General features: G+C 36.4%; 1 protein-coding gene across 7 annotated transcripts in view; it reads left to right on the top strand.

Annotated features, from left to right (window-relative positions):
* Nucleotides 1–13,240, top strand: part of PDS5B (PDS5 cohesin associated factor B) — a 101,922-nt gene that overhangs the window by 28,965 nt on the left and 59,717 nt on the right. For all 7 annotated transcript variants that reach the window (XM_046941892.1, XM_040700089.2, XM_015277870.3 and 4 more), the window contains exons 4-8: nt 541–627; nt 717–814; nt 1,494–1,620; nt 8,223–8,303; nt 10,057–10,197. In XM_046941892.1, coding sequence (XP_046797848.1) covers nt 541–627; nt 717–814; nt 1,494–1,620; nt 8,223–8,303; nt 10,057–10,197 — 534 coding nt within the window. The remainder of the gene's footprint in view (nt 1–540; nt 628–716; nt 815–1,493; nt 1,621–8,222; nt 8,304–10,056; nt 10,198–13,240) is intronic.

Raw genomic sequence — 13,240 nt, 5'->3', positions numbered from 1 at the left:
ACTGAAAGCAGGAGAAACTTAGTTTGTTGTTTTTGTCAGTCTTTTACAAGAGATGTGGGCTGTCAGTAGCACTGTGATGGAAAAATGCATGAACGCTGTAGTATAAATGTATTATAGTACTCTTAGGAAAGCTCCAGTTGGCTACTACTTTATTTCCTCTTTTCTCCGGTTCAAACCCATTGCAGCATAAGGTAAAAATTGGAAATTCATTGTCCTTGTGAATAACACTGACTTCTGTGGCACGTCAGCCAACTGCAGCTTTACTGATCATATTGCCTGTTCTTATTTGGAAAAGAAAAACCTTTTGCTTCCTCAGAAAAATAAAACTTCCTCAATTCTTTTTGTAAAGAGTTTGAAGCATCTTAAGATTACTCCTTGAGATGTTTTGTAGATCTCGTTCTTTTTGGATAGTAAAATAGTGTCTCTGTCATTACTACATGTTTTATAGTGAAGAATAGTATTAATAATTTCAAAAGGTAGTTTATTATAGTTTTAAAGGTTTCATCTCAATTGACGAAATGTAACTTCTTTTCTTTCCAGGATATATTTATGTTCATAACAAGGCAACTTAAGGGTTTAGAAGATACAAAAAGCCCCCAGTTCAATCGATATTTTTATTTACTTGAGGTAAGCTTGATAACTTAATATTAAGTTTAAACACTACTTTTAAACTCAATCTTTTATTAACTGCTTTATTTTTTCCCTTTTTAACTTAGAACATTGCTTGGGTGAAGTCTTATAACATATGTTTTGAGTTAGAAGACAGCAATGAGATTTTCACACAACTGTACAGGACGCTGTTTTCAGTAATAAAGTAAGTATTGTCACAAATGTATTGTTGCATGGTTGAGAAGTTCTTTCCAACTTAGATGTTCAATCTGTTGTTAGGCTTTAAGCATTCACAAGCTTAATTTTTATAACCCCCTCCAATTCAGTTTTAACTAGAAGCAGCTTTCAGTTTCACATGCTTTAATTAAACAAGATACATAGCAAATTCCTTTCTTCCAAGAAGGTTGTATTCATTGTCTCTTACTGCATTTATTTCACCCTTTTCTTGAAACAAGTTGAATGGTACAATATACACTTCTAAGAGAACTGGAGGATTCTTGCTGTAAAAGTGTGGTACGGAGGATAGTGGACACTGGAAGGAACAATTGGAAATCATGTAGTCCACCCCTCCCTGTTCAACGGGGTCAGCTAGCTTAGCTTGTCTTCAAGGATGGAGGGTCTGTGGCCTCTTGGTGCAAGCTGTTAATAGCATTTATTCACACTACCAGGAAATAAATAAAATATCATATGATTATATCATACTATGAAAAGAGCTGTATGCTGTCCAGAAACTTCAGTAGTTTGACTTCTAAGAGAACTTGTAATCGGATTATTATTATTGATATTCCATGGGTTGTTTTCTTCTGGCATTATCTTTGAGAATATTCTGATTAAAACTGTCCTTTATGTGAATAGTATGCTGAGAATTCTTGTTTCTATTTCAGCAACGGACATAACCAAAAAGTACACATGCACATGGTTGATCTAATGAGCTCTATTATTTGTGAGGGAGATACTGTGTCACAGGAACTTTTGGATACAGTGTTAGTTAATCTAGTGCCAGCGCATAAGGTAAGAGTTACTAGTGGTTAAATTTGTTTTGTAATCATTCTTCAGATTTGTTTTATATTCCGGTATTTAGATTTTTGTTGATAGAATAGCTGAAGTATGTTCCTATTATTTGATTTAATTTTTTTTTAGTTAACCAATTTTAATAACTATGAAATTTAGTGTCACTTTGTTGCTTTGATTCATGTGGCATAAGCCAAAGTAATAGCAGTTAAAGTCATTTTAAAGCTTTAATGTCATGTCAACTTATGCATAGTTTATGATACATGGCCAATGCTGCCAGACATTTATATGGAAGGTACATACGTCCTTTGAAAAGCTTTTAATTAGTGTAGTGCTGTATCAACCGTTCAAACCATTGTGCTGCCATAAGTGGGGGGGAGGGGTTAATGTTGACTTGGTGTCATTAGAAGCACATTGGCATGTTTTTGACACAGTCATAGAAATAATCATGTTCAGAAACAGTTGCTGTCTTACCTTAACAAGTAGTGGTGGTTGGTTTTTAAATAAAAATAATTAAAATAAATTGTACAGTTAACTGTGAGAAGCAAAGACCTTTAACAGACCTTTTATTCCAAAAACTAGCCAGGTCTTACTGAAATCTGTTGGGTTACAGTCAAGAAGACTTGTAAGATTCCGAAAACTTCTGGGAAATTATGTAGGAAATGTGTACTTAGCAGGATTTGGGATAGTTTTAAGTGTCACCTGAAAAGTGAATTCAGTGAAAAGACTAATTTTCTTTATTGTTACTTCTAAAAAGCGTTAGAGTTGAGTGAATTGAGTGGATGTGAACTGAGAAATGTTGATGTATCTGAAGAATCTGAGTAGACTTTTCATAAGATGCTCAATGTTTCGTGCAGCACATTAATTATTTTTCTGTTGACAATGAAAGGCTAAGCATTTAGCATAGTCTTGGTTTTTGTTTCAGCTGGAGAAGTTTTCTAGCTGTGTCTTTCAGGGAGCACATTTGTGCCGGGAGTGAAAATTCTGTGGCTAAAACTCAGATTCACAAAATAAAACCTTGGAATACAAGAAACAAAAGCAGGAGTATGCAAAGTATTTCCATTTGCATTTTTTCAGTTGTCAAACATTTGCTATTTGTTTCACGGTGTGATGTGTGTTGAACTTATTTGACTGCACTATTCTTCTGATTCAAGTTTATTAAACTGATTTTTGAGTAATTTGTATGCTGTTAGTTTGGCTCTAGCATTGCAACAGTTCTGTTTCATGGTGGATTTAAAGTTATTGACTGGGAATGTTTTAATAGGATAATAGGCATTCGGAGTTCTGTTTTTTCTTTTACCTCTGATTTAAACTTTGGCTGTTTGGATGGGATACTTGTTCATGGGTTGCTTTTTAACTGAAGCAGTTTTGTAACTGTAGTCCATGTTATGAATACTTTAAACTTCAATTTTTTTTAACCTTTTTCACATTAATGGAAAGAAGTTTCTTGTATTTTTGTTTCATTTCCATTTCTGTATATAACAATGTAAAATTTTAGAGTTTGTGTAGTGGCTACAGAAAATGGTTAGGTGAGAGTGTGTAAGGAATTCATTGTGAGAATCTTTCCAGTAATGAAACATCAAAGGGATTAAGTTTCAGGTCTGCCATAGGTAAGACTTTTGACTGATGTATCTTTTGGACTGCATGGGTTATAGGAGGGGGAAATCCAAAACCAGATTGCCTACCAAAAATGACACAATGAGAAGTGTTGGTGTAATGGCAAGTAGTAAATCCTTATCTGGTTGGGTTCCCTGGGAACCAAAAGAATATTTCTGATGGAGTGAACGAAACAGAGTTGTTACTAACTCAGATTTGAAAATGGTTAGATAAGGGATTTTTGGGTATAAGACAACTATGTTAATGGCAAATGACATGGGCAAGCCATATATTTTCAACACAGCTGGAAGGATGGTTGTACACATGAGGGACTGTGGAGTGAATTGAATGATTGTACTGTGGAAAATAATGATACTGGTAGTATGACCTCAGGTGTATAAGCAGTTCCATTGGGTAGCACTAAGTTAAAGACTTGAGGAGCTTAATCTATCTATTTTATCAAAGGAGCCTTCTGTGTCTTTTGGGAAGAGAAAGTTCACACAGCTCCTGTAGTTATGAACCCTGGATGCTAAGGTCCAGCGGCTGGGTTTTGATTCTAAAATTACCTGAATGTTTTTAAGAGTTATAGTAATTAAATTACTAATTTACTAAAGGTTACTTCACTTACTGGTATTTCTTAAAAATCAAGGTCAGTGTTTTTTTTCCTAAGAAAAGTGCTGAATACAAGCCGTAGTTCTGTGTAGCAAGTAATAAACAGTGGTGCTAGCAGGATGACTGCAAAAATTCAGGCAGAGAAATGCATATTGAGAATGTGACATATTATCATATGTCTGTCTGCCATAATTAGTAATCACTGAAGTAGTCTAAGATGTTCTGTCTGACTTGAGCAAATATCAGATCGTAAAGTACAACAGCACAATTTGTTGGGCCGTTGCCCAACTCCGAATTTCTTTGGTGTTTAACCATCTTCCTTTTCTGGTTTGGCTCTTCTTTCTTTCTACAAACTCCATTGAAATTCTTTTGGTAGGATTACATTAAGAGGAAATGAAGTAAATAGAGAACTAAACCCAGAAAATATTGGAACCAAGGGAGAAGTAGTCAGTACAAAAATGCAAGACAAATTAATAGTTTTCTCTTTTAATTACCCTTTTCAGATTATAAAGCCCTTATATTAGAACCTGTAAACAGTTCTGTGTTTGTGCAGTGTTAGCAGGCAAATTGTACTTCATTTCCTGGAGTGTTTAACAGTGTTCCATTTTCAGCCTCGGGAGTGCTACAGGGAATCCCACACTGCACATCTGACATGATTAACGTGCTTATCTTCTCAGAAAAGTGATATTGACAATTACATTCCTAACTGTCTCTATTAGAAACTTGCTTAATAATTAGTACTATCTATCTTGGCAACACCTCAGCTGCTTTTTCTGTATTGTCAACCGCCGTTAAAAGCTGTCTCCTCCTTCTCCCTCAGAAGAGCTAGGGGATCCATTTAAATTTGCTTTGCAAAGTGCTCTTGGATACAACCTCCCCTGTTGTGTCCTTGATAGTGGGAATAAAATAGAATACCCTTTTCAAATTAAAAGAAAAAATACTTTTAAAAATGTGTTTTTTTAATGAATATTCGCTCTAGATATACGGTCTTAACTCTAGGAATAAAGTTTAGATGTTATAAAAATGAAGGACTAGATTGATGCTAACTACACTTCCTTTTTGAAGAAAAAGAGGAGGGGCCTGCATTTGTTTTCTCCTTTTAAAATAGGAGTACAAATCATTTCATTCTTAATTGCTTTGAGCTGTGTTAAATTGGACTTGATGAGACAACTGGAAAAAGTGACTGGGGAAAAGAAAAATCAGTAGGTATGTATTTCTACCACTGCCAACCCCATCGTACCTACGTGACTGGTTTTTGGCAGGCTGTCCTTGAGAGCCTTGCCTATATAACCACAGAAATGTCCCTGCCATGCTGTGTGAGAGCCTGCTGCCTTCTTTTGTCTGTGGCAGAAGTTAGTCAGACGTTCTGGAGAAGAACAGGCATAAAAAATGGGATGATAAAACTTGAGTTTTACACTTGTGGAAGATGGTGATGCCATATGAGAGTTCAGGTAAGGAGAAGAAGGAATTCAAGTTAGATTTTACCTTATGGCATTTCTCTTTTGTGAGAAGGTTAAACCGTCATGATAAGGTTGAAGTATCTTTATGGCTATTAGATTAGTTAACAAGATAGGCTTCTTGAACATATTCCAACCAATTTTGTTTTGGCCTGGTTTGCTCATGTTTTAGTTTCAAATGGGGCAATGCTGCTTTCCTGGTTTTGCTTATATCCCAAAGCTGTAAAAGGGAGGAGAACACTTTTTCCTGTGCTTTCAAGACAATTTTGTCATTTATTTTCAAAAAATACAGCTTTTGGACATCTGAGGACTCTGGCTATCAGCAGAATTAAGTTCATGAGGCTTGGAGGAAAAAGATACTTCTTCAGCAAAGAGCTTTCCTTTGCCTGTTTGCAGCTCTATGTTTTTTTAGATAGAATGGAGTAATGTGAGGAATTTACTCAGGGTTGGAAACTGCTACTTCTAGCCCTTATCCCAGCAAATGTTATGGTATTGGGAGATCTTCTCTCTGATATTTAATGGCTTAATTATGAAAGATCTCTGTTCTTTTAAACTTCCTTTCCTAAGGCCGCTTGCAAGAATTTCTGTTAAATTTTTAAGATTTTAGTTAGTAGTAGTTGTGCAAATGGCAGCTTTCTTAATATCAGCTGCTGTGTGAAAGATACAAGCAGAAAATGTCATTAATATAAATCAAAACAGATCTGCATCTTGGAACTTTGCTGCGCTAAGTCTGCAGTTCAGACCTGCTTTGCGTGTAGATGAGATCGATGAGATCCTGCTCAGGATACATTGTTCACCCTTGCCCAGGTGAAAGCTGCTCTCTTGGCTTTGGTGTGGTGAACTGTGGCAGTCAAGAAGGATTGGAACAGTAACTGCCGGTGTCGTACAGTTCTTACTGTGGCTGTGTATGTGTTTTATTTCACAAAGAGTCACAATTCTGGTAAAATAATAAAACGCAGATACTACAGGTGGGAATACTTTTTTATTCTTATTTTTTTCATATTAGGACCTTTTCTTTTCTGGCACGTGGAATAGTGACAAATTTGGTATAAAAGACTGCTAGGGTTGACTCTTATGTCCCCTTTTCATGTAAGGGATAGGGAAATATTGCAAGGATGAAAATTCAGACAGTGACTATTTTTCTTCACAAGAGAAGTACTCAAAATTTCAAATTGCTAATAAAAAAGACTGAAATGAAGCCTTTCTTTTTCAGTGTTCAGAAACCTCTGAGATATCTCATTTTGAGGCCAGCATTAGTAAAAGGAAGCAAATTGTTCTGAGAGTCCTGATCGTTTTAGGATGTTTTCAACATGTCTCAAAGAAGAGACTTAAACTGCAGTAACTTCAGCAATAAGCTTTGGCTTTCCTTTGGTTACCTTTTAACTGATATACCTGAAAATACCACTACTAATGGTGACTGGTAGGTCACTTCAGAGAATCATAAAAATATTAATAGCAAAGAGCACTTGATTGCTGAACTGCTTCTGTTACAGCATGGCTTTAATTTCATATCTCTTCTGTTCCTGGTGTGATGTGATAGCTATGTTGCAGTCTTCCTGTAGCTAATCTGTTTCTGCTAAAGCATGGAAGTAGTGTGGGTTTTATTTGTTATTATTGATATTCACAGTATAGTAGGATTCACTGCAGGCTGGGCTTTGGTGATTTCTTTTTGTTAGCATTTTCTATAAGGATTCTACTACCTTTCTATTACTGGCAATTTTGTTCACCTTTCTCTATTGGATCTGAGTAAAGTAAATGCTTCAGACATGATCTTCCTGGTCTTCTGACTTCAGTCACCCAACTAAGCTGTCAGGAGGCAAATCAAGGCTTCTGTTGTTTTAACAGGAGGTGTTAATCTCTTCCCACTGCTGTCTGGAAGCCTGCATTTCTGTACAGCTTTTTGAATGGCAGGCCTAATACTCTCAATCTCTTTGTAAAATCTTTCTTCATTCAGATAGCTACGCAGAACTGCACACATACGTTACCTGCACATGTCTGAGTGTGGCAGCGTATCTCGTTTGTTCATTATGCTAAAATCAAGTTTACTTCCTTATAGATGAGGTCCATAACAAAATTACCCTTTTAAACTCTTTTCTATTGAATAGACTATCACGATTTTCTTAGTTTGCACAAACACTGAAATTGAAAGGATCTTTACAGAGACCTGTAACTATTAAGCATTTATATATAATTTTTGGTATGAGTCCTGTAGTGTGTCAGTGAAGTTTGCAGCACAAGAGTTGGGTTGCATTTTGTTCTGAAAATTTTTTGCAAATAATTGTGATATAAAAATTGGAGAAAGGAAGAGCAGGCATGCACAGTGTGTGGTGGGGCAGGAAGGAAATGATGGCAGACCAATAGCTTAATTAAAGAAATGGGAGAGAAGGAATAGTGTGGGCTTCTGTTTCTGTTTATTAATTTGTTAAATTTTTGTTAGCTTGTCATCTTTACGTACGTTATCATAGCTAAAAGTTGAATATTTTTTTTCCTACCTCAGGCCAAAACACCAAGCCTCTCCGGGAGGTACTTTAGAGAGACTATGATAATAGTTGGCAGGTGGCTACTTGATTCAAGGGCAGGATTCTACTTTATATTACATTCTTCTTAAGAGTCTTGCATCACTGCTGCCTGTAAATGCCTTGAAGTTGCTTCATATTGCTTTTCTAATTTGTGGCAAAGCTGATAGAGAACAACATGTAAAATGAAGGAACTGACATTGTTAGCATTCAGGCTTAGAAGGGCTAACTGAAAAGTAAGTTCTGATTAGTGAGAAGTTTTCTAAGCTTTGTTTGGACTTGGTTTGACTGTATTATCTTTATAACTGAAAGTATAAAAAGATGTTGTTCCTTTAATACATTCATTGATGTATGGTAAATCTAAACTCGGTTTATTTTTTAAGACTAATTCATATACTTAAATTTTTGTTTTATTTTTCAGAATTTAAACAAACAAGCCTATGATTTGGCAAAAGCTTTGCTTAAGAGGACAGCACAAGCAATTGAACCATACATTACTAATGTAAGTGAAGACTGCAAACAAATGTGGAAATAAATACATTTTCAAATAGTAAGCTGTGTTATGAAAAGAATGAATTGCCAATAGTCATAGAATCATAGAATGGTCTGGGTTGAAAAGAACCATCTATGTTCAACCCCCCTGCTATGTGCAGGGTTGCCAACCACCAGACTAGGCTGCCCAGAGCCACATCCAGCCTGGCCTTGAATGCCTCCAGGAATGGGGCATCCACAACCTCCTTGGGCAACCTGTTCCAGTGCGTCACCACCCCCTGGGTGAAGAACTGTGTAACTTCAGAAGCTCGTAATTGTACTTTGAGATAATTGTTATATTATTGAAACACTCTCCCTTTGAGTCTGCTTCTTTACCATATAGAAACTAATAAGTCCTTAACAATTTTGTTTTCCAAAATGGAGTGAAAAGTTTACTTCCTTCTGTCTTGAGGGACCTTGCTTTTAATCTTTAGCCTGATCAGAAAATGCAATAGAATAAAAGAGTCATTAAGTCTGGACAAGACTAAGATGATCTAGTCCAACCATCAACCCATCCCCAGCATGCCTTGTTTCTTGAATACCTCCAGGAACAATCACCTACCTTGGCAGCCTGTTACAGTGCATTGCCATTCTTTCTGAGTAACTTTTCCTAATATCTAACCAGAACTTAACTGTAGGCTATTGCCTCTTGTCCTATTGCTGTTACCTGGGAGAAGAGACCAACCCCACACCTCACTACAACTTCTTTTTAGGGAGTTGTGGAGTGATTAAGTATCCCTTGGGCCTCCTCTTCTCCAGACTAAACAATCCCAGTTCCCTCAAGTTCCCTGGAATTTGTGTTCTGGACTCTTCGCCAGCAAATGTACTTATATGTTCTTATTGTTCTTGCAGCAAAGCATGGATTTTTTGTTTGCTTGTTTGTTTTGGTGGTGGTTATTTTGTTTTGGAGAGTGGGTAAGACTATTTAGAAGCGATGAGAAGTTAAGACAGCGGAACTTCAGTGTCTCCCTCTCAGGAAAAGAGGAGGAAACAGAATCTAAAAATAGGTAGTAAGGAGAAGAAGTGATTAGTGGGTTGAAGAGTATAGCCAAGTTGAATAGTAAAGACAAAACAACAAAGAAAAGCAACAAAAAAGAACATTAATAAGCATTGCACATGAAGAGTAAAGACAGGAAGAAAATGTCATACATAGAGGTTCTCTGAATTAAGTTGCACAATGGGAAAAAGATTTAGTCTCATGGAAGCTATCGACAGCCTCACGAGCTTGAAAACAGTGGAAAATCTTGAATGCTTTTTGTTGCTTTCTTTTAACACCTGTGGTACTTGGGAATCGAGTATGTTCTAAGATTTAAGAAGTATCTTCAGTGAAAACTCGCACTCCAAACCCACTTGTCAAACTTACTGTTTCAGAGGAGATTGCATAGGAATGTTTTTCTGATGTTCAGCTGCAAGCTTTCTTAAATTATTTGTAGCCTTACTGTAGTAAAGCAACTGTTACTGCTTGTGCTTTTTCCTTTACGTGTAATTTTGAACATAAACCAGGATTGTATATTTACAAGATCTTCTATAATGTTCAATTATAAAGTCTTGATCTGTTCTCTGCTGCACCCTCCTAACCGCTCCCCCTTTTAAACTGTAAGACTACAGTGTAGATTTAGCAGTGAACAGGCTTGGGATTTAGAAAAGTGTGTGTGTGTGTGTGTATACACATACACATATATATGTACTGTTGTTATTGATGTACACTCTGTTTTACTTCCCAGTTCTTCAATCAGGTTCTGATGCTTGGGAAAACATCAATTAGTGACCTGTCAGAGCATGTGTTTGACTTGATTCTGGAGTTATACAATATTGACAGCCACCTCTTACTTTCTGTTCTACCCCAGCTTGAATTCAAACTTAAGGTAAGCGTTTCTCATTCTTTCAGTCTTTTTGAAACATATATGTGCTTTTCACTATTATTATGACTTTTGTAATGACGTGGTCACCATTTTTTTTTTTGCCTATTTATGTATATAAAACACATCTTCTCTGCATTGCTTAAAAACTCACAAAAGCACTTGAGAGTACTTTAACTTCAGTGTATCTAAGTAAAATACAGGTGTGCATGTTTTTCAGGCTTGTATCATTCAAGCAACAGCTTCATGTTAAATTAGTTATTTGTGTATTAGTTGAGAGTCTGGTCTGTTGTGTTCCTTGGTATACTGTAACGTTTGTTTTGAAGGGCTTCAATATGTTGAAAGCATTTTGCACTACCGGCTGTGCAGGGAAACTACGTCTGTTCCCAATAGTGGAGTCTGTCAGGGATAAGTTGGACCCCATGCGAATGGGAACTGACGCAGTGACTATTTCCATCAAATAGAAGGTCTTTCACGGGTAGAAACAGAAATAAGTCTTGTAGTCATCGCTACAGTGAATGAACCGCTGATTTATTCAAGCGGTTGCGGTGGGCAACTTTTTAAGTTTGGATGCATTGTAACTATTAAAGACAAAGTCTAGATTTGTAGATCCTGTAGCCAGTTCATTTATTAGACGACAACTTGATCATGTCTATTATTTTTTCACTAATCTTTCCTTGTCAGACACACTACATTGTGGTACGATTTGTTTTTAATGGTTGTATCTTCCCTGTTTAATTCATGTTCCTGGAAAAAAAAAAAAAGTAGGTCTCAGTTTACTTCTTGCCATCTGTCTTAAAGCAGATCTTTTTCAGCCTTTAATGCCTGTTCCTAGAGATGGAGAACAATTATTGTTCTAGTTCCAATAAAAGCACAGTTTGTGCAATTGAAGCTGTTATTCAAAAGATTTCATCTTAAGTGCTGCTACACTGGTTTATATGTTTTTCATAGCTGTAATTGCAGTCATCTTTCCATTTTAGGTCCATTTAAAACTGTAGCTTCTTGAATCATCTTCGTGCTCCTGATGTGCCACACTTTACACTGACTCGCATGTTCCTTTATTTCAATTCACGCTGCTTGTTTATATCCCATCTTACCATTTGAATAAGGAAGTTCAGTAGCCAAACTTTCTTTTTTAAAATTCCTCCAGGAGCCTTCTCTGGTTTGTTCTTTCCAAAATCAGCTGGAAGATTTTGGTTCTCAGCCTTTCGCTGGTTTCTTCATCTCCCTTATTTAAAAGACATTTCTTCATGTCTGCATTTCTGCTCTGTGTTTACAGTATTCTTCTTAGGTCATAAACATGTATTGTATTGCTTTCTTTCTCCTCAGTCTTCCTCTAGCTTTTCCTTACGGCCTGAAGCCCTAAGGGTGAGGTGGTTGACGCTTTCAGTGCTGAATATTACAAGTGCTAAAATGCTTCCAATAGATGTGAAATTTAATAGCTACATTGTTACTGCTCATATCCTTTGATCTCTTGTTAAACTCCAGAGCTGCTGGTGATTCTCTCCAGTTCGTGGTAGTGCTACTCTAAGAGTGGCTTTGTTGCTTTGAGTATCTTCTGCTTACAAGGATAAAGTTATATGCTTGGTTTGTCCTATTGGCTGTCAAATCTAATTTGATTCATCATATATAGTAAAAACAAACAAAAATCCAAACTCTTAAAACTTTTATATGGAGTAATATAATCCTGTTTTAAGTGAGTTGAAAGGTCTTCCTGTGGTTAAAAGAGTACTTTGAAGATGTACGTTCTGGCCTATTGATGAACTATAGTCAGCTTGTCTGAGATTAGCACAAGTTCTTTCTTTCTGCAGTCTTGCAAGTGACAATGTAAGTACTTTCTGCTTCAACAACAGCTGTGGCTTTATAATAAACAGTGGCAGCTAGTGTCAAGCAATTTGGATTCAGGTCCAAATAAAGTGTGTATTAGTGCATTGAGAAGAGTATGATTTCAGTAGAAACTCAAGAGTGCCTTATGGTGGAAGGCAGCTAATGTTGTGCTGATTTGAATGGAAAGAAATTGGACAGCAGTATCTCTGTTAGATTAATGAAGCCTTGGATCAAATGGGTGGTAAAGGAGAGAAATACTTGGCAGTCCCTAACGAAATACAGGATAAGGGAGTTGTCTTTTTTGGATAAAGGCCAATTAAATTTAGTAGTGCAACTTCAATGAGCTTTGCAAATGATTATGAGCTTGTCTAGATGGTTTTGGCTTTTCTGAATTTGGTGCATAGTCTGTTGTTTAGGAGCTCAGCCATATGAGCTTGCGTGCTGTGGACTCTCTACTAGGTATTTAAATAGAAGCTGGAATGGAGTGTATTTAGGTCATGCATAGTTTTGCAGAAACATCTAATTTTTGTTCACTGAGGTTGTCTGCTACTGCTTTTGGATATGCAATTGTGATAATAGGAGTTAAATACTAGGGATGATTCTCAAATGATGATGATGTAATGTGATAGGTACTGTTTTCCAACGTCACATTTCATCTCTGATACTTGAGGTTTATATTCTTAAAGTGGAAGACATTGGAAGAAAGCTGTGATTGTCTCAACACTTGCAGTGTCAATTCTGAGGAGTGAAGAAGTCAGGATGATCTCATTTTCAGGTGTTGAACAAATAGAAATGGGGAATATGAGGTATTCCTTTCAAAGAAAAATTGGGTAATTGCTCTCTGTGTAGAAAATTTGTATTTACTTTATAATTGGCTTCTGAAGAGATGAGTTAGAAAAAAATTTGGCCACATGGAGTAGACCTATTGTAGACTTCCTCTGAGCTAGATGCCAAGTGTTCCAGTCAGTGAGATGCTTTAATAAATATTTTCAGATACAACCTTGATGAGTTCTGCACGAATTTAAACCACAGCTGGTATTTTTGGTCATTTCAGTGAAACATTGTTTGAAAAGAACTGAAGTGCTTTTGTTTGTCTTTGCACTTTCTGTCATTTTTATCAAAGAACTGTTCTTTCTAAGTTATTTTGATGTGTCTAAAAGTTCTTTTTACCTGCAAAGAGTGATAAAGAAGTAGTTTTGTAGAGATGCTAAACATTTCTTTT

This window comes from Gallus gallus, chromosome 1 (genome assembly GCF_016699485.2).
Source record: "Gallus gallus isolate bGalGal1 chromosome 1, bGalGal1.mat.broiler.GRCg7b, whole genome shotgun sequence".
NCBI classification, from domain to species: domain Eukaryota; kingdom Metazoa; phylum Chordata; class Aves; order Galliformes; family Phasianidae; genus Gallus; species Gallus gallus.
Note: the sequence above shows the minus strand (reverse complement) of the source record. Positions and strands in the feature narration are given on the sequence as shown.